A 23,540-nucleotide genomic window follows, 5' to 3' on the forward strand; every position below is an offset into this window, starting at 1 on the left:
CCGCAAGCCCAGCTGGGGCCTTGGGCAGGCCTTGTGGATCCAAGGGGTGGAAGCGTGTGTCGGGCTGCAGCGCCGAGGTCCTTTCTGCGGGCTGCACGTCTGGCTCCTCTTCCCCGGCGGGCTTGGGGACACGCCCTCCTCCTTCCACGGCCGGACTCCAGCTCTGACCCCCACGCCGGGCAGCTCCCTCCCTTTTCTCATCTCTGCCACCTCGGACATTTCAGGTTCGCAGCTTCCCCACCACCGGCCGCCACTCCAGCGCTGACAACAGCGCGGGCCGGACGCGGGCTGTGAGTGAGCCGGAACTGCGGCGCGCGGGAGGGTCTGCGGACCCGGCGGGGCTGTGGGCGTGGCCGGCGGGGATTGAGGGCGGGGCTGGGGGGAATCCGCGAGGTGGGGCGGGGCTGTGGGCGTGGCCGGCAGGGATTGAGGGTGGGGCTGGGGGAATCCGCGAGGTGGGGCGGGGCTGTGGGCGTGGCCGGCGGGGATTGAGGGTGGGGCTGGGGAAATCCGCGAGGTGGGGCGGGGCTGTGGGCGGGGCGGGGCGGGGCGCGCGCGGACCCCCTTCCGCCCCGCGGAACCCGGGTCGTAGGTCCGCTCCGCTGGGCGCACTCGCTCTGGTCGCCTTGCGGGGTTGCGGTCCGCGCGCCGCCGGCCCCGGCGGTCGGGCCTCCCACCCGCGCCCGCGACCGTCTTCCCGCGTCCCCGACGTTCCAGGGCGCAGTGAGGCGCTCGCTGGCCTTAGGTCTAAGGAGGTGCACTGCGTGGGGAGAGCGCGGCCGAGGTAGGCGCGACCCGAGAGACCCGAGAGACCCAGGCACGTCCTGGCCGACCCTGGGGTTCGTGTGGTCCTGCCGGATTTCCAACTTCCCCAGGACCAAATGGGCCGCGATGGCTTCCTCGGGGAAGTTCTGCGCCCCGTGTAGGACAGAGGGGCCCCGTGAGCGCGCAGCGTGTAGGCGCGCGGCCTCACAACGGGCGGCGCTGCGGCCGGCGCCCTGCCACCAGGCAGGGCGCCCAGCTTTAGAGCGGCGGGGCCGGCACTCCCGCCGCTAGGCCGCGTTTCATTGATGAGACGCTCCCCGGCCAGGGGTGAAGGCAGCTCCTCGCCAGGGTCCAGGCGCAGCGTGGCTGGCGGGCAGGACGGGGGCTGTGCGGATGGGGACCAGACCAGGACGGCAGGAGTGGAGGGGGTGGGGGCAGATCAGGAAGAGTGGGATGCCCCAGTCACACAGCGCCTGAGGCCTGGCCTGTCCCGAGGCCTGGAGGGGTGGTGGGGTCCTACAGAGGGGCTTGCTGCCCTTCAAATGCCTCCCAGGGACACGAGAGGGGTTGGGGTGAACTGCGGGGCTCGCGGTCTCCCATGTACCAGCTGGTGGTGACGGCGTCCTAGCGTTGGCACGGCGCTCTCTGGTGGTCACAGGACACAGTGCAGGAGGGCCCAGAGCAGTGTCCACCAGGTGGGGTGGAGGCCCTGTCCATGTTCAGAAACCCAGGAGGCCTCCCAAAACACACAAAAGAAGACTCATTTGCCAAGTCTGTTTAAGAGTAGCGAGTGTTCAAAACACATGGACAGACAGACGGACACAGAAGCAAGAAAGGTTGCCCCGTGGTGTTGGCAGCCCCTGCAGGTCCCTGTGGGCAGAGGACTGGAAAGGTGGGTCTAGAGCCTGGCATTCAGCCTGGCATACAGGGAGTCGATCAGAGGGTCCTGGGGGCTGCAGTCCTCCTGCCAGGCAGTGCCTGAACTCCAGGCCTCTGACAGCTGGGGTTGGGGGTCCTGCCTGGCAGCAGGACACTGGCCTCACCTGCCCTCCTTATGGGAATGGTGAATCTGGCCCAGGTCCATCCCCAAGAGCCCACCTGGTTTCCTGGATGTCCTAGCCGATAGTAGCCCCAGGCCAGGTGCTGGGGTGGGAGCTCAGGCAGGACACCCTGGAGAAAGTGCAGTCCAACAGCTCCTGCCGCACCCACCAGTAACAGCAGAGGGCAGTGTTGCTCCAGGGACGCCAGCAGAGGTGTCCCTAGGTTGGGAGACCACCAGCCAGGTCTTCTTGCTTGCCAGGACTTCAGGGCTGAGCTGGGCAGGGGTCAAGAGCTCTTTCCTGCTGCTGCCCCTATCTTAGGACACTGGCCCCCAACATGCTCTCCAGACATGGAGACATACACTCCCTCCCCTGGCTGCAGGTGGGTGGTCCACCTGCCTCACCTGGCATCAGCTCTGCAGCCAGGCCAGCTCCTCCCCAGCCCTGGATGTGCCATGGCAGCCAGGGTTAGGGTTAGCTCTAGGGTTAGGCCAGACCAGGTCGGTGGTGAGGACTGTTCCAGCTCTGAAGTCCAGTCAGTGGGTGGGGCTGGCCGTAGGGACAGGGAATGAGGTGGAGAGTGGGCAGAGAAGAGAGGTCACCAGGATGCTCTCCAAGATGGGCCAGGGCTGCCTTGTAAATCCTGGGAGTGGGCTTGTTTGACCAAGCCCCTGAATGGCAGGTGGAGGCATGAGTGGTTGCAGGCCTGCAAGGCCAGCCTTACAGGAGAGGACTGCCCCCGTGCTGCCCAGCAAGCACAGGTCTGGACACTGAGCCAGCCATGCCCGGGGCTGGGCCACCTTGCCCAGTGTGAGGTGTCTGCCTCTCCTCCACTCCAGCCTCTTGCAGCATTCCCTCTCCATGTCACCACCTCTGTCCTTCATTCTGACCCCTCTGGTGACAGCAAGTAGGGGAAGGAGGGCTCTGCAGAGGCCTCTGCTGTGGCCAGCAACTGCTTCCAGCCACCAAGGGAGCCCAGCACCATCCCAGTTCATCCCCACAGGCCTGTTTGGGAAGGCCAGTACGTGGCTGGGCTGGGAGGGAAGGGTCCTCGTCCTGTCTGCCAGAAGCTGCTCAAGGGGTGCAACGGCCCCTCGTCCTGCTGCAGGTCCCATGGCCCTCCTCTGCCTCCCAGCTCCTCAGGGCCTAGCTGGACCTGCACCTCTGCAAGAACAGGGTGGGCAGAGACCTGGGCTCCCTGCTGGTCCCAGCCCTCTGTCGCGAGCTGCGCTGCTGTCTCAGTCAACACCAAGCAGATGGGGACACGTCCGGGAGCAGACTCCCAAGCCATATCAGGCATGTTAGTGACGTTCAGGTGAGATGAGCCCTGCGACAGAGTCCATGTCGCGGGTGTTTTGCCTACTGCCATCTGCAACCCTGGGAGAGGGTCCAGTTCTGCCGGCCTTCCTGGGTTTCTCTGGAATGACCCTGTGGCCAGGAAGCAGGGTCCATCTCCAGTCCTTCCTGGGTCACAGAGCCAAGGAGAAAGGCTGTGCTCATCTGGGGGAGAGGGAGTCACAGGGCTCAGAGGCCAGGGTGTGTCCTGCTGTCCTCATTGTCCAGGCAGAGTGGACTTAGGCCAGCAGAGGTGCTGATGTCTCCCACCAGGTCCAGTGTTCCAGATGCAGTAGCCAAACTCACAGATAGGCAAGACTCCAAGTCCACAGAGAGCTGACCAGGTGCTGGTAGGGCACTGGCATTGTGCAGGGAGGCCTTCCTGACCTCACCTGGGCCTGAGCTGACTTTGGAAACTGCTTGGTCAGGCTGTCCAGAGAGGCTGGGCCTTTAGCAGAGAGCCAGGCTCCCTGAAGACGGCCAGCCCCCACCCCCGCCCCCAAATGCTGGTGACATGCACACCTGCCTGGGGCTGGCCACCTTGGTCAGCAGAACCTGCTCCTGGCAGGTCATCGTGTGTGGACCTGGCCCTCACCTGCCCCTTTTCTCTCCCCTGCTCTTCCTCCTCTGTCCAGGCTGCAGGCTGGACACCTAGTCTATTCTGGACCTTCCCCAGGTCCCCATGCTGGACACCCCACACTGCTCCATGGCCACCTCAGGTCACTGTCCTCAGCTGCCATCTGCCTGGGGTCCTCCCATGGGCAGCTGCCCTTTCTGGCCTTTGCTCTGTCCTGACTGATCCCCGGCTCTGCAGTAAACTCGCTGCGAGCCCCCAGGGCCCTCGCGCGCCCCCTGGCAGGGGCCCTTCCGTGACTGCCCATCTCCTGGCTTCCTGTGAGCAGTGCACGGCCCTGGACACTCTCCTTGGGGCAGGGTGAGCTGGTGGCAAGGGCTGGGCAGTCAGGTCACTCCATGGCAGAGTGTCATTAATACAGAGAAGGGGAGGGAACGAGGAAGCCCTGAGACAGCAGGCGCAGTGTGAGCACAGTGGACAGATGCGGCCTGCTAGCCAAAGGCCGTCCTCTGACTGGATTAAAGACACACGAAACGAAGGCGCAGTGGAGGCAGAGAGGAAGGAGTGTGAAGGGCGACCATCTCGATGCCAACCTGGGCCAGGAGCGGGCTGCACCTGAGCCCAGGGACCCAGGAGCCCAGGCAGGAGGGCCACGCCAGGCCAGCCTGGGCGACTCAGTAATAAGAGGGCTGGGGCGTGGCCCCAACGTGGAGGGCCCTGGACGGCGTCCTGCAGGAGCACAGGCACGGCAGTCTGCCCGAACGGGGAGACGGCCAGGCCTGGGCCAGGACACGCTGTGCTCCTGCCGCGGGAGCTGGAGCTGCCCCAGCCCTGACTGGGCAACACCGGTTCTTCCTGGAACGAAAGGACACAAGAGGAGCCCAAGGTCCAAGGGCTGGAGCTGGTGGCTGCGTCCTCTGAACTGGCAGGACCAGCAGAGTACCATGGCTACAATGTCCAGGCTGGAAACTGCCCCAGGTGGCTTGTGGCTAAGAGACCCCCAGTGGGAGTGCCAACGGCTGGAGGGCAGTGTCAGAGGCCATACAGGCCAGGGAGGGCAGCAGGGCCCCAGCGAGACCCGGGAGGAGGACTGTGGGACCACAGGGACCAGAAGGCCCAAGCTGCATGTGGGCTGACCACACTGACCCAGGAGCAGAGCCCAGCAGGCGTGGGCAGCCAGTTGAGCCACCCTGCAAAAGGTCACCTAAGACAGGTCCAGTCCCTATCTGCCCCCTGGAAAGAAGGGCACTGGGACCCAGAGCCACTGGGACGTTTCCAAGGCACACTTGACGGGCGCCTGGCAGGGTCTGGGCTGCTCCCTGGGCCCCTAAGTGGCCTGCAGACCAGGAGGGGCCCCAGGCATCCAGCTCCACTTCCTTTCCCACATGAGTTTTGCTGCAGTCAAAAAACAAGACCAAACAAAAACTCTGGTCCTCAGAGCCTTTAGGTTCTGGCCTTGGAAATAAGGTCCCAGGCTGCGGGTTGGCAACCAGGCGGAACAGCCGGAGCCGCTGGGACGGTGCTGCAGGGCAGGCCCGAGCTGCCCAGCTCGCAGGTCACAGCCCAGAAGGGCGACTGACTTCACGCACCCACAGACTCATTCACGGCCCCGCCGCCCTCAGGCAGCACATCCGGGTGGTGAGCAGTAGCAAGCCACGGGTGTGGATGGTCAGGAAGACAGCAACGCCCAGCAGAAAGCAGGCGGGTGGAGGTCGGGCAGGTGCAGAGCCCACCGAAGGGCTGGTGCACATGCTCAGTGTCCACGTGACTCACAAGGTGATAAAGGTCATCCCAGCTGCTGCAGAGGTGAGGCAGGAGGACCCCAGGTCGGAGGCCAGCCTGGGTGACTTAGTGAGACTCCAAAGGAAAAAAGGCCATGATGGAAAGTCCCATCCTTCTGAACCACAGTGAGAGCCAAGCCTGGCGGTGGGACGCTGGCTCGCAGGAGCGAGGGTCTCGGGCGCCACCTCACCTGAACAGCGTCAGGGATCTCTAGTGGACCCCAACCCAGCACCGCATGCCCAGGGCATGACTGTGTCCCTGGAAGCAGCCTTGCCCTCTACCGTGGGTGGCGAGCAGTGCCACCTCTGTCCTGGGCAAATGTCAGCACATCCCGTGAGTGTGGGCGGTGGTCCGGTTCCAGCCAGCTCCAAACGCCTGGCCCACAGTGACCGGCGCATGCGCCCTGCGTGGCGTGAGCCCTGAGTGGCTGGGGCCGGGAAGAGCCAGCTCTGCTGGGTCTTGGCCCCCGAAGACACGCTTGGCCGCGGTCGGCTGGTTCTCTTCTGCCCACACGTGCCAGCAGTGCACTGGCCCTACACGGGCGGCCTCGCTCTTCAGGGCCAGCACCGCACCCTGAAGGCCGGAGGTGCACTGTGAGCTGGCCTGCCCGCGAGACTGCAGGCCCCAGCGGGTGCCAGCTCTGGCCTCAGAGCTTCCTGGGCCCTGCTCTGCCTGCCAGGGTGCCCGGGGCCAGGGCAGCCGGCTCCAGGAAGGTGGATCCTGGGGCCAGAGCCGTCTCCTCCGTGGACACGAGTCTGAGTGTCGGCACGAGTGGGCCTGTGTCTCACATGTGCAGGAGTCAGACTGCCCAGCGGGGCTGGGGTGCTGGGCACTTGCTGGCAGGCGCGGGCACACTCAGGACGCTGGGGAGCTCTGACTGGCAGCTCGCTGCTGCAGGAGGCAAGGCTGATGGGCGGAACCAGGCGGTGACCTGCTGGCCTGTGGTGTCAGAGTAGCCAACAGTTGTGTGCATGATGGGGCAGGGGCCACCTCATCTCCAGAGGACCCAGGCAAGGGCCACCTGGGCTGGGCCTGCCCCCGTGTGGACATCAACAGCACAAAGCAGGAGGCCAGCTGCGTAGCCTGTGTCCTGTGGTTCACTCCTGCCAGAGCCTGCACACGCTCCTCTTACAGGTCCAGGAGAGTCCTGTGGAGGACGGAGACTGAAGTGGGCACTGCAAGAGCCTGAGGAGTGAGTGGACGGTGCTGGCCAGGCCCAAGTGCATGTGGGCACAGGCTGGGCTCGGGGCTGCCCGCTGTGCTGAGAGACTGCATCACATGCTAGAGGGCAGGGAATGGCCTGGATGCCAGGACTGGGCAGGAGGCCACACCAGGAGCCTGCCCCTCCGTTGTCCCAAAGCCACTGTCAGCACCTGCGAGGAAACGGGGCAGCGAGGGGTCAGCGTGCCCAAGGCATCGGGGCCTGGCCAGGAGAGCAGCAGACAGTCCTTCCTCCTGAGACCCCTGCCCAGGCTTGCCCCCTGCTGTGCTGGACACCACTCCCTCTGGGCCACCGGCCCACTACCCCAGCTCCCACATTGGGTGAACTTTGCCTCGGTTTCCCTGTGGGTACAGGGCTAGCCTGGTAACCTATGTCCAACTTCATCCAAGGGGAAGGGCCCTGGACCCAAGCAGCACCGCTTCCATGCCAGTCCTCTCCTCTCAGGCCCTGTGATGGCCAGGGACAGTCGCTGGCTCCATCTCAGTTGTCTCATTTGCAAAGCATCCCAAGGCCCCCTCCCTGGAAGTGTGAAGCCCCCACAGGAGGCACTGCAGCACGTCCATCAGGTCTGTGCAGGACACGGGGAGCCCATGCCCACCCTGAGAGGGCCCAGAGCCCGGGCCCAGCAAGCCCCCGCCCTGTGGTGGGCAGAGCAGCCTTGGCAGTGTGGGGCGGGGCCTGCTCTACCTGCAGCTGCCCAGTGCGCTCCCGGCCTTCACCAACACCTGCACCGGCGGAGCAGGGGCTCTGGGGCTCTGTTCCCGTCCTCACGGAGACTGAGGCAGCGCGAGGACCCCCTCTTCAAACCCCGATTTTTGTGATCGAGTCAGAAAGATTTGAGATTCATCAATGGGAGCAACAGGGGTGAGTTTACTGCAGAGATGGGGAAGGGGACACTTGAGGGACAGAGGGGTCCTCTCAGAGATGAGAGGACAGTGTGCTTCTCAGATGTGGAAGGGGACACTCTCGAGGGACAGAGGGGTCCTCTCAGAGATGAGAGGACAGCGTGCCTCTCCTGCAGTCCAGTTTTATTGGGGTCCCAGGGAAGCGTCCAGAGTCCTGCCCAGGCCCGCCTCTTGACTTTTGACTGGCATCAGGGCGACATCAGACTTTTAAGCCCCTGCGGCCATGGCCACTCTTGGTCCCCTTGGCCCACGCTGACCAGTTCTTCTTGGAGGCTTTACTGTGCGTTCTTCTGGATTTGGTGCCCAGGAGGAAGCACCCTGTCTCCCCGGGTCTTGGGACCTGCTGGCGAGTCCCCTCGGGGTAGCTTGGGCTCCTCCCAGGGACCTCGTTCGGCCTGCCTTTCTCCTGCAGTGAACGGGCAGTTTGCCAAGGACTGTGACCCATCCTGTCCACTAAGGCCAGGCAGGGCTGCAGGTCAACTGCTTCTTGGAAAAGACAGCACATGGGATCGGCAGTTTTGTAGGACTGCCCGTCCCTCCTCCTGTGGCCCCCACGGCACCAGGGCTGTGTGTGAGCCATGACCATCTGGTGCTGACCTCCTTGGCCAGCCAACTCTGCGCCACGCTGTGGCTCCTGTGGCAACGACATGCTTGTTCCACCCCATGGGATGGAGGCTGCTCTGACCTGTTCCATGGCCTGTGAGGGGACACTGACCCCAGAGTCCACCCAGGCTAGTGTCCAGGGCAAGAGCAGGTGGTCTGCTCTGGCTTGGGAAGGTCCTAGAGGGGGCACCAAGAGCTGCATGACAGCACCCGAGGCTCGCTGATGAAGGCAATGGGGAGCATCCCACCCAGCAGAGGCGTGGCACCAGGAAGGAGGCGGCTGCTGCAGCCGGCCTGTGGGTTAGGGTTGGGGTTAGGGTTAGGGTTAGGGTTGAGGTTAGAATTGGGGTTGGGGTTAGGGTTAGGGTTGGGGTTGGGGTTAGGGTTAGGTTTGGGGCTAGGGTTAGGGCAGCCAGGAGGGAGCGTTAGGGTTAGGGTTGGGGTTTTGGTTGGGGTTAGGGTTAGGTTTGGGGCTAGGGTTAGGGCAGCCAGGAGGGAGGGTTATGGCTAGGGTTAGGGCAGCCAGGAGGGAGGGGCTGGTGTGCACACCGCACATTGTGCAAGGCGTGAGTAGACGCCCTGGTGGCCATGTTCTCTGCAGGGCCACCTGGGCTGCATCTGGTGCCACCTACAGGCTTGCACAGCTGTCCAATAGGTCCTCCCAACACACTGGGCTGCCGCTGTCTTGGAACCTGTCACTGCCACCCCTGCCCACCCAGGCCTCCTCAGAGGTGTGTCCTGCTCCCTGGTGCAGGACAGGAGCCAGGGCAGCAGGTGGACACCTCAACCCTCCTTGAGTCCCCTTACATCACCAGGTGGGCTGATGCTTTCAGGAAGCCCAGAGCTCAGAGGAATGCAGGGTTCCTGGCTCCCAGGGCTGGGCAGGGCTCTGACCCCAGGAAACTTGGTGTGCCCGTGCAGAGGCAGGCTGGGGCCTCCTGGGCACTGGGTCTGAACGGCTGGCCCACAGGCCAACCTGAGGCTGCTGGCACCTGTCCCTGTTCCCAGGAGGCAGCAGGACTGTCTCCTGAGGTGGTCTGACGCCCACCTGCAGGGTGCTGATGGAGGAGGGGAAGGAGAATGGGGTGGCCCCGCAGGCTGCACGGGGCCCTCAGGATCCTGCCACCGCCCTCCAGCACTGGACACGCCTACTGGAGTTGGTCTTCCAGGGCTCCCCAAGTGCCCTGCCTCTCTGGCTGGGGTCAGAACTGCTTCCTTTTGACAAATTAAATGGCAGCCTGCTCCCGGCGCCAACTTAATGGCAGCAGGGCTGTCTGCAGCCAGCCAGTGACCCCTCTGCCAGCAGCCCAGGCCAGGAGAGCAGGCATGGCAGGTGTGGGCACTTCCAGCCAAGTGGGCGCTCTGCAGCTGCATGGTGCTCGGTCGCACTGCCCTGGGGGTCTGTCCCAGCATGGTCGTGAGGACGTGCTCCCTGCAGGGCCTGCGTGGGGGCCAGAGCAAGGCGTGGGCAGTGGGGAGCCTGGTGCTGCTGGGGGCGGGGCTGGTGGGAGAGCACCGTCCTTGGCCATGTCTGACACGTACCCGGGCTCACAGCACAGACCTGCAGGGACGTTTCCAGGAACCCCAAGCTTCCACGTTAGAGAGAGAGTGCAGTGACTGACTGAGGGGTGACCCTGCACCCTGAGCTGACCTCCCCAGCAGAAGGCGTTTCCTTAGCTACCAAGAAGGCCTAGACAGGCCTCTGGGTGATGTCCTTGGAGAGCAGGCTGCTCCTGAGGGGCAGCAGGATCAGGGGTCCAGGCCACTGACGGTGGCTGTCCCCAGCAGGAGCCCGTCTGTGGGGTCGGGCACAGACAAGAGCTCCAAGGGCTCCATGCCGCTCCCAGGAGACGGGCACCGTGGGGCAGGCGGGGTCTGGGAAGGCAAAGGCGGCAGAGGAAACTGCAGGTCCGGGAGGCCAGCACTGTGTGAGCAGGAGCAACACCACCCGGGCGGCCCCGCGTGGCCTGGAGCACTGGACGTCTCTGGCGCACACCAGACGCCCAAGGGTGGCAGGAGTCCACCTGTGGGACGGTGGGAGCACCCCGGCTGGTGGCACAGCAGGCCGTCCCCACCGGAGGGCACTGAGTGGCCATGTGTGTCCAGGGCTGGGCAGCTCTGGGGAGGCGCCCTGAGCAGGGGTGATGGGCAGGTGTTTGTCTCTTCTCTCGGGGCACCTCAGACCCTCCGGGACCTGCCCTGGAGGGCCAGCAGCCTGGGCCTGGGGCGGGCTGGAGCGGGTGAGGCTGTGCCTTGTGGGGCAAGGACACGGAGGGCAGGGGAGCCTGGGCAGCGGGGCAGGAGCTTGTGGGACGCCTCTTGTCCTCGAGCCCACTGGGCTGGCTCCTCTGCTCACGATGGGTAGAACTGCCTGACCAGGTCCTTCTTGTTGACCTTGCCCATCTGGTTCCGTGGGATCTCCTCCACCAGCAGGAGCTCTGAGGGAATGGCGTAGGGGGCCAGGCTGCCTCTGCAGGATAAGTGCAGCTGAGGCCACTGCATGGCCCCACCCGGGACACAGGACATCCCCATGGCCCAGACGGGGTGCCCAGCCACAGGGACCAAACCTGGCCAGCTGCCTTGTGATCACCCCCATCTCTTCCCCGGGAGTTTGGGAGTAGCTGACCATAGGAAGGGGCCAGAGGCCAGTGTCTGTCACTAATACCACAAAGACCATGGCAAGCTCACAGCTTCTTGGACAGGGCCACAGCCTGGGGATGGGCCTGACCAGAGCAATACAGGGAGATGGAGTCGCCTCCTGAGACCTGCAAGGAAGCTGGGAAGGGCTGCCCTGCTTAGGGCCTGTGCCCAGCAGAACTGTGCCACAGAGGGGCTCTGGAAGGGGCTGGGGTGGCAGGCAGGGTGGGCACTGCTTGCTCTGCGGGGCATTTGGAGACCTGAGCAGACTCCAGGAAGACCTGCAGCTTGGGGCAGAACAGGCAGACCCCTGAGGCCAGCGGACCACTGAGACCAGCGGACCACTGAGACCAGCAGACCCGAGGCCAGCGGATCACTGAGAACAGCAGACCCCTGAGGCCAGCGGACCACTGAGACCAGCAGACCCCTGAGGCCAGTGGACCACAGAGACCAGCGGACCCCTGAGACCAGCAGACCCGAGGCCAGCGGATCACTGAGAACAGCAGACCCCTGAGGCCAGCGGACCACTGAGACCAGCAGACCCCTGAGGCCAGCGGACCACTGAGACCAGCGGACCACTGAGACCAGCAGACCCGAGGCCAGCGGATCACTGAGAACAGCAGACCCCTGAGGCCAGCGGACCACAGAGACCAGCAGATCCCTGAGGCCAGCGGACCACAGAGACCAGCAGACCCCTGAGGCCAGCGGACCACAGAGACCAGCAGATCTCTGAGGCCAGTGGACCACTGAGACCAGAAGACCCCTGCGGCCAGTGGACCACTGAGACCAGCAGACCCCTGAGGCCAGCGGACCACAGAGACCAGGAGACCACCGAGACCAGGAGACCCCTGAGACCGGGAGACCACTAAGACCAGCAGAGCCCTGAGGTTCGGCCACGTGGCCCAGCCTTGTCACTGAAGTGTGCTGTCTGCATTCAACGGTGTTTGGGTGAGTCACATCTGCGACCTTCGCTGTGCCATGAGCAACCTGTGCAGCAGCCCTTCCACATTCCCCATGGTGCGGGGCCGGGACCCACAGAGCAGGTGGACCTGTGAGTCCTGACTGGGGACCCCCCTCTAGGCTGGCCTGTCCCCCCACAGCTCCTCCCATTCCAGGGAGGCTCTGGGCAGTGACTGCCCAGGGTGTGGAGTGGAGATTCCGCCAGGCGGCTCGCTGTGGCCGCCTGGCCAGGCACCTCCCCGCAGCCGCGCTCCTGTGGTTGCGACTGCTGGTGGACCCCAAGCCTCTGCCTGCAGGTCCTGGTCTCAGGGTCTTCTCACACCCACCACTCAGCCTGACGACCACATGGGCCCTGCGGGTGCCGGGCAGGAGCCTGACCGGAAGCAGAGACACCAGGAGGCAGGGCAGACAGCAGGCCGGAGCCAGAGGCTGCGGAGACCTCTGCCTAGCACCACGCGCTCCTGTGCTCCCTCTGAAACAAGCACCCACTTCATCAAAGCCACCACCAGCCGCCACACCCGTCCTCGCCACGTGGGGTTCCTACTGTGATCTGCGCACCCTGGGACACTAACTGCCCAGCTGTGTGGCCCTGACCAAGTGGGGTTCCCGCTGCCCAAGGGCTTGTCCTGGACAGGCCAGACACCTCAGCTCTGAGGGAGATGGGATGGGGCAGGTGAGTGTGGGGAGGGGACCTCCAGGCGGCTGTGGTTCAGGAGAGGGGTCTGGGGAGGGCCTGCCGCTGCTCTGGGATTTAACCTAAAGCAGGGACGGCAGTGTCCAGGAACAGGCCTTTCTGCCCCCACAGCCTCTGGGCAAGGCCGTCCTCTCTCCAGACCTGCACTCAGAGACAGCGCCACCCCGTGGCCTCCCTGCTGGCCTGGCCACTCCTCATGTCCACCTCCCAAGTGCCAAGACCCAGGGCTCTCTCCTCAGACTCCAGGACAGTCCACCTGTTCCCAAACCGCAGAAGGGTCCACCCCTGCCCTTCCCAGTCCCCAGGATGGTCCACCCCTGCCCTTCCCAGTCCCTAGGATGGTCCACCCCTGCTCTTCTCAGTCCATAGGATGGTCCACCCTGTCCCTCCCAGTCCCCAGGACGGTCCATCCTGTGCCTTGGCCCTACCTGGCCCATTCCTTGAGGTCCCTGTGGGACAATGAGTGTCCTTCTCGAAGAGTCACCACAGCCGTGACCCGCTGGCCCCATGTCACGTCTGGAATGCCAATCACGGCCACATCTGAGGACAGAAGGATAGGCTGGGACATCTGGGAAGGCCCCAGGGACAGTGGGACAGCAGCCCCTCCACGTCACAGTCTCGGAGCAAGCCTGGGAAGGGCCTGCTCGCTGCCCTTGGGTGTGGGGCTGCTCCCCTGATGTTTCCGGGGACTGCTCTGGTCTTCCCCACTGTCCTGCAGGTGGCAATGCACCCTGGTCAGACCTGGAAGCCAGCCTTGGGCATGGCGGGCAGCAGCTCAGGATCCACCATGGCCTGCGTCCGGGTGAGGGGCACTTCACAGGGAACCTGGCTGGCAGCAGGAAGGCCCCCTGGCCCCGGCTGCTCAGTTGAGCAGGGACAGTGTCCCCCAGGGCAGCCTGCACCTGCTCACCCGCGATGCTGGGGTGGGCCAGCAGGTGCCGCTCCACCTCCAGGGCGCTGACTTTGTACCCTCCGGTCTTGATGATGTCCACTGACGTCCGACCTCGGATCCAGTACTTGCCATCCTTGAACACAGCAGTGTCTCCTGGAAGAGCAGGCTCTTGTGACGTCCCAGAGCTGGGTGCACCGGGTCACCAGGAGGAGACCTTAGGGCTCCTGGTGGTCATCATGGCCGCCCGCCTGGAAGAGCAGGCTCTTGTGACGTCCCAGAGTGAGCTGGGTGCACCGGGTCACCAGGAGGAGACCTCGGGGCTCCTGGTGGTCACCATGGCCACCCGCCCCGGCATCCATGCTCCCTTCCCATGGGGGCCACTTCCATCACTCATGTCTCACCCACACTCCCCTGCCCTGTGCCTGGGGGGCCAAGGCAGTGCCCATGACATGCCGGGAGCCAGTGGGCACAGGCCTGTAACGCCCTGCTCTGGCAGCGTGTGGGCCCCTCCTGCCAAGCCATCAATGGCCACTGGTGATCCTTGGTGAGGAGCACGCTGCGCCCAGCAGCACACCAAGCCTGACGGCAGACCCCGACTCAGGACGACCCTGCGGGAGGGCGCCAGGGCAGCGCCAGGGAGCCCAGCAGAGCCTGGTTGCCCTGCCTGTAGTGGGCCTGCAGGACAGGCCGACCGGTCCTGGGCAGGAACAGGCACATCACAGCCCTCCTGACCTCCCAAGGGTCAAAGCCTCCTGATGGGGGTGCGGCCCTCACCCTGACCTCTACCACTGAACAGCCACCACCCTCTGGCTCCTCCCCAGGATCCCAGGACCTCTGAGGTCTGGACGCTCAGCCATAGGATAGGGAGGCCAGGGGCAGGGCCAGTGGAGGGCTGCACCTTGCCCAGGGTGGCCTCATAGGTGGGGAACGCCGCGTGTCCGTGTGGCACGTCTGTAGATGCGCGTGGTCCCTGGTCTGGGAACAGGCTCCCTTCCTGGGGGGCTACGAGCTGGAGCGGGCCATGACTACCTCACAGTCCACCACTGCAGACACCCGGCACCCTACATCTGCTGCCCAGCTAGTGGCCTGCAGCTTGGGGCATGCGCCTGTCTACTAAGCAAGACGATGGGCGGCTGGATGGGCTCCAGGCTCGTTCATGGCATGGAGGAGACCAGGCCCCAGGAGACCCTCCAGTGTGGCAGCTCTGCAGAGGGAGGCAGAAGAAGCGGGTGGGTGGCCTCATTCTTGTCCTGGGGTAGCCTGCCTGTGGGCACTGGCTTGCAGGAAAGGACGCAGGGTGGGCGGACACAGCCCGTCCTGATGTTTGCTCCTCCTCCCGGCCTCATTGTGGCCTGGCTCCAGCCACACCCACTGGGACCAGGCAGCCTTCCCACAGCCTCTCTCTAGGGGATCGGACCCCAGGGGGCCCTACCACCGAGCCCACCCCAGCCCCTTTTCTTTTTTGTGGGGGCGGGTACTGGGGGTTAAACCCAGGGCATTTACCACTGAGCTGCATCTCGAGCCCTTACTTCTTGAGACAAGGTCAGGCTGAACTGCTGAGGCTGGCCTTGAACTAGTGATGCTCCTGCCTCAGCTCCCCAGTCACTGGGATGCTCGGCATGGCAGCCTCGGCTGGTGATGGCGTTCCCAAGCACAACAAACGCCCCGACGCTGGCTCTCCTGCCCCAGTCTCAAGTGCTCTCTACCACGGGGAGGAGTGCCTGGTCTGGGCGCCCCGCCATCCAGACGCCCGTGCGGGGGACAGCGTGGGGAGCACTGCTCCTGCCCGCCCAGTGAGGTTCCAAGGATACTCGCCTGGTGTCCTCTCATGACAGCTCCCCAGAGGGAGCTGCGGGGCGAAGCTGAGAGTCACACACAGGCTCCAGAGGCCCACCCCACGGCTTCACTCACACGGGCCGAGGTGGGTTCTGGGCAGTGCCAGCCATCAGCGGGCACGTGCACTCCCTCGGCCCTTGGGGTCCTCCCAAGACTCGGCCCCTCACTCCTGAGACACGGGGCCATGAAGGTTTGGGGATGGGCAGGGAGGATGTTCCCAGGGAGCAGGGGCCTTGGAATCAGAGAGGCCAGGCCCTGTGGGGGAAGGACCAGGATGACGCTCACACACAGGAGGGGCAGAGGGGACAGCAGCTCACGACGTGGATGAGGACAGGTGTGGTGATGCAACAGAAGGCATTGGGGATGCTCAGGACTCAGCTCTGTGAGGCACCACCTGCCGTCGGCAGCAAGGACCGGCTCAGGCCCGTGCAGGATGGAGGCACCCTTGCTGGCAGTTCACTGGGAGGAAGGAGTCAGGAAATCAAGCCCCGAGCCTTCGAAGACCTGGAATCTAGAAGCTGAGGGGAGGAGGCAGCCTGGTGGCAGTGCCGAGCCCGTGGGCTTCGCTGGACAGGCCCTGCAGCGCCAGCCAGGAGGCTGAGTGACAGCCACACAGGCCAGACTCAGCCTGGCATTCACGCAGACAGAAGCACGGTGGGCACTACGGAACAGTCCTTAGACACGTGCCGTGAGCATGCCGGCCAGGCCAGGCGTGGGGCTGGAGAGCAAGGGCGGCCTGCGCCCTGGTGAGAACAGTCCCTTGACCTCTTCAGGCTCCTGAGAGGTTCCAGTGGGGACACCACCACGAAGCCCCCTGCTCTGCAGACTGTGCCCTGCCCCCAGTGTGTGCCCTGAGGTCGTGGGGTCGCAGCTTCCCGTGGCTGGCAAGACAGTGTGTCAGCCCTGCCTGTGAGGCTTCGGCTGCCCAAGCCATGCCTGGCCGCCCCAACCTTGGCCGTGGCCACAGCTCCAGGTGACAGCTGGACTCCCCAGTTCTGCTGAATGGCCAGGTCACTGTGGGGTCAGCTGTGGAGCTGGCAGCTGGCCTGGGGTCTCCTGCCAGCCCCACGGTGGTCTGAGTGGGGCCCAGGCCTTTGGGAGTGTGGTGGCGGCAGCGCCTTGGTGCTGGGCACGGTGGGGCTCAGAAGGGGCAGCCTACCGTGCCCGCTCCATGCCGACCGAGCCCTTGGCTTCTGGGTGCTGAGGCAGCAGCACCCTGGCACAGTGAATGTGCGAATGCAGGGTCAGCAGCTCAGGGACGGGGTGGCCTGAGGTGACGGGGCACACGTCTCTGCCACGGCCAGGGGAGCTTGGGCTGGAGGTGTGTGCCGAGCCTGGGCCTGGGCCTTCTCCTCTGGGGATGGCACTGTGGGATGGCACAGCCCCTCTGGACGGCAGCTGCTCACACAGCCAGACGGGCAGGGCACCCCCTGGCTCCCAGGACCTGGGTTTTGGTCAGGGAAGGCTGCTGCCCATTAGAAGAAGGCCCTGTGGGGGTCCTGGCAGCAGCAGGGAGGTGCAGCAGGTCAGAGGGCTGAGACTGGGAGGGTGTGGTGGGCTCTGCCGGAGCAGAGGCTCTGGGGACACCCGGTTGTGGTGGCTTGCAGCGTCCTTTCTACCCCAGGATGGTGGGGAGGCAGTGAGCCTGCCTCAGCCCAGCAGGGCCCCCAGCACTGCCTTCCATGGTGCACCCTCCTCTCTACGGCCACTCCAGAGCCTCCTTGGGGTGCAGGAGCAGATGTCCCAGGGCCACGAAATCCCACGTCCCTCTGGGCCTGCGGGCTGGAGGCTCCACCTGCGTCCTGGCTGTGAACAGATGCCCACAGATGCCATGCTCCTTTCTGCCGAGCACGGTTCTTCCCAGCCTGAGCTCCTCTGGAATCTCCCATGCTGTGTGATTCCCCGGCCTCTCAGTGTGTCCTGCTCGTCCCCAGCTGCCTGGCTCTGTGTGCACAGAAGTTCTGCTGTGTCCTTGCCACAGGAAAAAGGTGGGTCTGTCCTTCCAAGCTCCAACCCCTCAACCAGGGCCGGGGGAGCTGAAGCCAAGGTCCGACTGCATCCCAAGGGAGAGGCGGGTGCCGGTGCAGCAGGGATCGACAGCGTGGTCGCTGCCCGGCCGAGATGGCTCTCCACGGCAGGCGGTCTTTGAAGCCCACAGTCCTGGACTCGGTCTCCCCCCACATCTCTCCCCTTGGCCCGACGTGCAGCCAGGGGTTGTGACAGATGCAGAGCAGACACTGGTTTAGGCACTGCTGTTGGCCAGAGCCAATCCACATCTCTGCCCTCTCCAAGCCTAGGTCCCACTCTGGGTGTATGGGAGGACTAGCGGGCAGCCGCCCTGCTGTGGGGCCTCACTGGGGACAGTGTGTACTGCCCTCGAGGTCGGGACTCATGACTGGCCGGGAGGTCCTGCCCCGCAGATGACATGAGAGGGCACTGTCCTGCTGAAGGACCTGGGCCGTTGGTCCTTGAAGCTGGAGGAACCTGGAACCACCATTCCCAAGACCGCCCTGCCACGTCTGCCTGGGCCCTCTTGTCCCTCAGCAGCCTCAAGCCCACCATGGCCCACCCTGTCTTTCGGGGCAGAGGCTGAAGTCATGAGTCTCAGGCTCCAGAAGAAGGCGGTACCCATGGCAAGGGAGGAGCCAGCTGTCACCCCTGTGGGTTATAGGCCAAGGAAGGTCCCGGAAGGCTCAGACGGAAGGGAAGGGGTACGCGATACTCTGCAGGGCTGCGCTGCTCGCCCACGGCTGCCGGGCCAGCCATGCACAGAGGCTGTCCTCTGGCGGCAGAAGCAGTGGTGCTGAAAACTGGAGGCTGGAACGCACGCGTGAGTGGCCAAGCACGGCACAGCCCCAGGGCAGCCCCTGTGGGCCTGGGGTGGCGCCTGAGAAGCCCAGGCCCCTCTGGCACACCAGGCAACGTCCACCCAGCTGGCTGGGAGGCACCTGTGACCACTGCAGGACCAGCCGAGGTTAAGGGCTGGCAGTGTCGCCAGGTGCAGTGGCCACACCTGTGACCCAGCAGCTGAGGCAGGAGGAATGCAAGTTTAAGGCCAGCCTCAGCCTTAGGCCCTGAGCAACTCAGCAAGACCCTGTCTCTCAACAAAAATTAAAAAGGACTGTGGTTGTGACTTAGCAGTTAGGCACCCCTGGGTTCAATCCCTGGTACCAAATGAAGAAGTGAAATGATGGTCAAGAAACAGAACTGGACACTCACCCACACCACAGCTGTGCTTTCTAGGAAGCCAGGCTCAGACCTGCCACTCAGGAGCGCGGCAGCCCGTGCAGGGTGGCCGCACGCAGCAAGGACAAGCAGGATGCCAGGATCAGAGTGCAGGCCCTGGCACTGCTCCAGTGGCAGTCCTGCACATCCGGGAGAACCCAGGGAAAACGCCTACACCCAAGGGGATCGCAACAAGGGTCTGGCTGAACATGACGCTGATCCAAAAATCAACAGCCTCCCAACACGCTGAAGATGGAGTACGCTGGGAGGGACCAGTCAGAAGAGCAACAGGAAGCCCGCACCACACCAGTGCTGCGGAGATGCGCGGGGGCCACGCTCGCAACAGGGAGAGGCGCGGGGGCCACGCTCAGCACCGGTGGAGATGCGTGGCGGCTATGGAGGGCCAGCTGCTCCCGGGGTGCCCAGGTGGAGGTGCAGGCTGACCCTGTGGGCTGCGAGCTCCCCTGCATGTGTCCCAGGTGCCTGGAGACCTGCGTTTGCGGTTTGTGCAGCCTGCTCTGGGCCTGCGATGGCCAGGATGCCCAACTTTCAGGGCTCTGTCAGCATGCCCAGCCCCTGCAGGTGCCTTGCCCTCCTGGAGGGACCCTACTACAGACCCTCACCTGCATGCCTGATGACAGGACAGGCGTAGCAGAAGCCCACTTCAGCCCAGGTCTCAGGTGGGCCCAAGGCTGCTGGCCACAACCTCCCGTGGGCTTTACAGGCCTGCACTCACCGAGCTCCATGCAGGAGCACAGGGTGAAGGTCTGCACGCTTGCAAACCAACATGGCCAGGAGGCAGCGGCCAGCAGGCAGCCACATCCCACAGGGTGAAAACCACGGGTGGACACTGCCTGTGTCCCCATGTCCCCCTGCACGTGGCATCCATGCCTGTCCCCTCACATGGCACCCTTGCCTGTGTCCCTGTGTCCCCCTGCACATGGCATCCATGCCTGTGCCATCCTGCTCTTCCTGAGCAGGATGCTGCCCCACCTCCCCTGGCACTTCCCTGAGTCTCCTGGGACCTGGCCATTGCTCTCAAGGACACCTACTCCCTCCCTGGCTGGCTATCACTACACAGGTCGACAGGATTCAGGTTGTTAAGGTCCCACCCACCCTGCTGCAGCCACACGAGCAGACATCCTCTCCCCTGAGCCCTGGCCCCCCTTAATGCGCCCCAGAACGAGCTGCCGTTTGCTCCTGGCACTTGCCAGGTAGAAACTTGATTAAAGACCACAGGACTCCCAGCTCCTGGGGTCACCTGCCTGCCTGGCGACTGGTAAGCCTGGTGCTCTGAACAGGCCTGGGTGGAGTGAGCCTGGAGAAGCTTCAGGGACTGTTCCAGGAAAAATTCCCTTCCCGGCTGCACAGGCTGGAGATCAGGGGGCCTGTGAGGAGCTCCCTGCATGTTCCCAGGGCAGAGGCGTCAGGTGGACCCATGGAGGCCACTGAGGTGACTCTCAGGCTCCTGCCAGAAGCCATGTGGCAGGAGGGGCTGGCCAGGGAAAGGGTTAAGTCTAATCTACGCTGATTCTCGCTAATGTCACGCTCCCCTGCAGGAGCAGCAGCTGCGAGCTGATTGAGGCTCTCGTTAGGCAGGCTGCATCGCTAATGGCCTGTGACAAAGGCGTGCGGCTCCCAGGCCTCACCCCCAAGAGCCAGCTAGACACACGCACTCCCTTCCTGTTTGTGGGACGTTACAGTGAAATTAAGCGGAATTTGAAATCATCTCCCGAAGACAGCTCCTCACAATAATTACGTGTGCTGCTCCCTCAGCTGAATTCCCCACACCCGTCACCCAGAGGCTCCAGGCCCCAGCTTCGGCCAAACCCACACTGTTGGGCTCCTGTGCTTTTAAAGGGGGACAGGACAAAACAACATGTTTTATCTTCATTTTAAAATAAAGGAATAAAAGAGAAGGAGGCTACAGGGAAGCCAGTCAGGGCTCCCATAGTCAGGACTGCCCAGGGCTCGGGCCTCGGGAAAGCGCAAGTTCAAAAGCAGCATTCCCAGTGGTCACTGAGGGACAACCCAGGGCAGGCTGGTCTCCACCAGAGAGTTCGCCTAGCAGGAGACTTGGGGGACCTGGCAGGCTAATCACAAGCTCACCACACCCTGGTGACCTGACACTGGCAAGGTGGTGTGTGTGGAGCTGTCTGGGGCAGCAACCTGTCCTAGGGCTCGCGGGAGGCTCTGTCTGCAAACCTCCAGGCCGCTCGTGCGCCTGCCCACCAGCGTGCCCAGCCCTCTGCCCTGCCCATCTGTGCTACTCTCTGTGGCCTCACCGCCTGCCTCAGTGAGGCCAGAGCCACTGGGAGAGGAGGGTGGCTGAGAGGTGAACGGCCAGACCACGAATGGGCCCCAAGGGCCCCAGGTGCTGGGGCATGCAGCAGCTCCTGGGTGTCCCCTGCGCCTTGGCAGGAAGGACCCTCACCTGCCCTTCCACCCAGGGCTCCCTCGACTGCACACAGACCTTCAGGTGGCCGAGTCCTTGGCCTCTGTCATTCAGTGACCTCGGGCCTCCAGGATGCTGGATCCTGCTGCCTGTTGACTATGCTGGTCTGGTGGGCTGAGAAGCTGGAGCGCTCAGGGTCTGTTGGGACTGCCAGGCTGTGGGCTGCACTTGATGAGGCTGCAGCTTCCTGTTCTCTACCGCCTCTTCCTCTCGGATGCACCAGACCACCCTGATGCCTGCCCTGCCTGACGCTGCTGCCCCACAGTAGCAGGGAATAAGCCACTTTGTCACATTGGCTAGCAAACTATAATGTGTGAAAACAGGTCTCTCTTTTTGAAAAATATTACCTTAAGAATCATAAGATAAACCGTGTTCACACAAAAGGTAGGCAAAGAGAAAAAGTACCCAGACGCCTGCATCTCAGAGCCAGGGGCTCCTTTTGTGTGTCCTCCTACTAAAATCGCTCCACCAACAAAAGCAACCCAGTATCTGCTGCATCCTCTACAGAGCCACACAGACCACAGTCAGGTGACCCTGACCTGAGGTGGGTGAGGCTGCTGTGGGGCAGGGGCCGCAGGACCACCAGGAAGAAGCGTGTGGGACTGTGATGCTGAGTGTGCATGTGTGTGGCAGGAAAGGGAGGCGAGTGGTGGGCTCCGACCTCCTCCTGAGGGACGACAGCCCGAGGACCCTCTCCTGGGGGTGTGGGGGACTGGACACTCGGGCACAGGACAGCAGCCCTTCCTGTGGTCCACAGCCCCTGCAGGGCTGGTCCTACCTGTCTTAAACCAGCCGTCCGAGGTGAATGCGCTTTTTGTCTCTTCTGGTTTGTCCCAGTATTCTCGGAACACAGAGGGTCCCTTGACCTGCAGCTCCCCTTCCTTCTCTTCAAACCCTGGGGTCACCTGCAAAAGGTGGGAGAGATGAGCAGGTCAGATTGGGCACACTCCCTCAAGAGCAGGGCTCCCCTGCCCCGTGGGGCCCTCGCAGGCCCTTCCCCTGTCCTGGCCACATGCTTTCTGGAATTAGATGCATTGCTGGAAACATTTGGAAAACACAGCCTTCTAAGGAGAGAGCTCAGTCCCGCCAGGGCCGCCTCCTCTACTGTCCTTGCTCAGCCCTGGATCACCTCATTAGACCCCAGGCAGCACACGTAGCTCTCCAGACCTGGAGACTGGACTGGCCCAGGCTCAGTTCTCAGGGCCCCAGCTGGACGTGAGCCGTCTGTCCATTTCTGAAGGCTGTGCCAAATCCCACTCCAGGGCACTTCCTGGACAAATCGAACTCCTGTCCGGGGCCGCTGGAGTGGCTCAGAGGTGCAGCAGCCTGGTAGAGCCTTTAGGAGTTGAGAGCTGCTTAGAGGGGCCACTGTGGGAGGGGGTTCCAGGACAGGAAGTGAGGTGTAAGGAGAGCTCCAGAGCCTGAGCGACCAGGGGTCTTGCTCAGCAACCAGGAGCTCACGTGGAAGCAGGAAGGAGCCCACACATGGGTCCAGCCCAGTCCTCACCACCTCACCTGCTCATGGCGTGGTGGGCTGCTTTTAAGCCAAACTGCAGATGCTATTTGAACCTGGCTGATCTCCCCACAGCTGTCCTTGATCTACCCCATTGCTACAGACAGACTGGCTGCTGGGTGGTACACCTGAGGCAGGTGCACAACAAAGCTGATCCCAGAGAAGGCAGGCTGGGACTTGCAGATTTAAGCCAATAAAAACACGACTTTTATAGGTGTAAACAAGACCCATAAGGGCCAGGATATCCAGGAGTCATATACACCACTCAGCACACAAAGAACCAGGAAGCATAAGCAGGTGGGAGGATGGAGGCAGTACAGGGGTTGGAACTGCCTGGCAGACTTTACAGCACACATGATAAAAAGGCTCCAAAAAAGGAAGGACAAACACTCTGGGAATAAATTTAAAAACCAGGAAGTCTCAGTAAGGACATGGAAGATGTAAAGCAGGACCAATGAAAAACAGAAATAAGCCACAGATGGGCTCAACACAGAACAGACACCACCGAGAAGAGACCGAGAACCTGAAGGCAGCAGGAGAGATGATGCAGTGGCAGCAGCAGGGGACAGACTGCTGTCCTGTGCCCAGGGCCCAGGCACTGCCCTCATGCTAGCGGATAAAGAGAAGGGAGAGTGCGAGGGCAGAAAGGGGAAGACGTGATAAGGTCTGGTTAGACCTCTGAGTCTATATGTGTCGAGGACATATAGCTACGGCTTCAAGATGCTTAGAGGACCCCAGACAGGACAAACCCCCAAAAGTACAGGTTCAGACAAGTCTCATCCAATCACCAGCAACTCAAAACCAAAGACAGAAAATCCAGTGATGCTGCAGGCCGCCCTCGGACAGGAAACACAGCAGGGGTAAAGCAGAAGCAGCAGAAACTGAGCACCTGGGAGAACAGAGGGACTTGTGCTTCCTCCGGAGTTCTCTGCATCTCTGGAAGCTGAGCACAGTTGTAGCGCTGCCCAGCACAGTCGTACATGGAGCTGCCACAAACAAGCACGGGGCAGGGGTCTGCACGTGGCAAGGACAAGCACGGGGCAGGGGTCTGCACGTGGCAAGGGCAAGCACGGGGCAGGGGTCTGCACGTGGCAAGGCAAGC

At 63.3% G+C, this 23,540-nt stretch overlaps 1 protein-coding gene across 4 annotated transcripts in view; it reads right to left on the reverse strand.

Annotated features, from left to right (window-relative positions):
* Positions 1-10,488: 10,488 nt before the first annotated feature.
* ACSF3 (acyl-CoA synthetase family member 3) overlaps positions 10,489-23,540 on the reverse strand; it is a 40,405-nt gene continuing 27,353 nt past the window's right edge. For 3 of the 4 annotated variants that reach the window (XM_079119207.1, XM_079119205.1, XM_079119208.1), the window contains 4 exons: positions 21,704-21,830; positions 13,428-13,562; positions 12,946-13,057; positions 10,489-10,696 (listed from right to left, as the gene is read on the reverse strand). In XM_079119207.1, coding sequence (XP_078975333.1) covers positions 10,579-10,696; positions 12,946-13,057; positions 13,428-13,562; positions 21,704-21,830 — 492 coding nt within the window. In that variant the 3' untranslated portion in view covers positions 10,489-10,578. Of the gene's footprint in view, positions 10,697-12,402; positions 12,659-12,945; positions 13,058-13,427; positions 13,563-21,703; positions 21,831-23,540 lie in introns of those variants that run through there. The other variant, XM_079119206.1, reaches the window with a different exon arrangement.

Source organism: Sciurus vulgaris (assembly GCF_902686455.1).
Source record: "Sciurus vulgaris genome assembly, chromosome: 17".
Taxonomy (NCBI): Eukaryota; Metazoa; Chordata; class Mammalia; order Rodentia; family Sciuridae; genus Sciurus; species Sciurus vulgaris.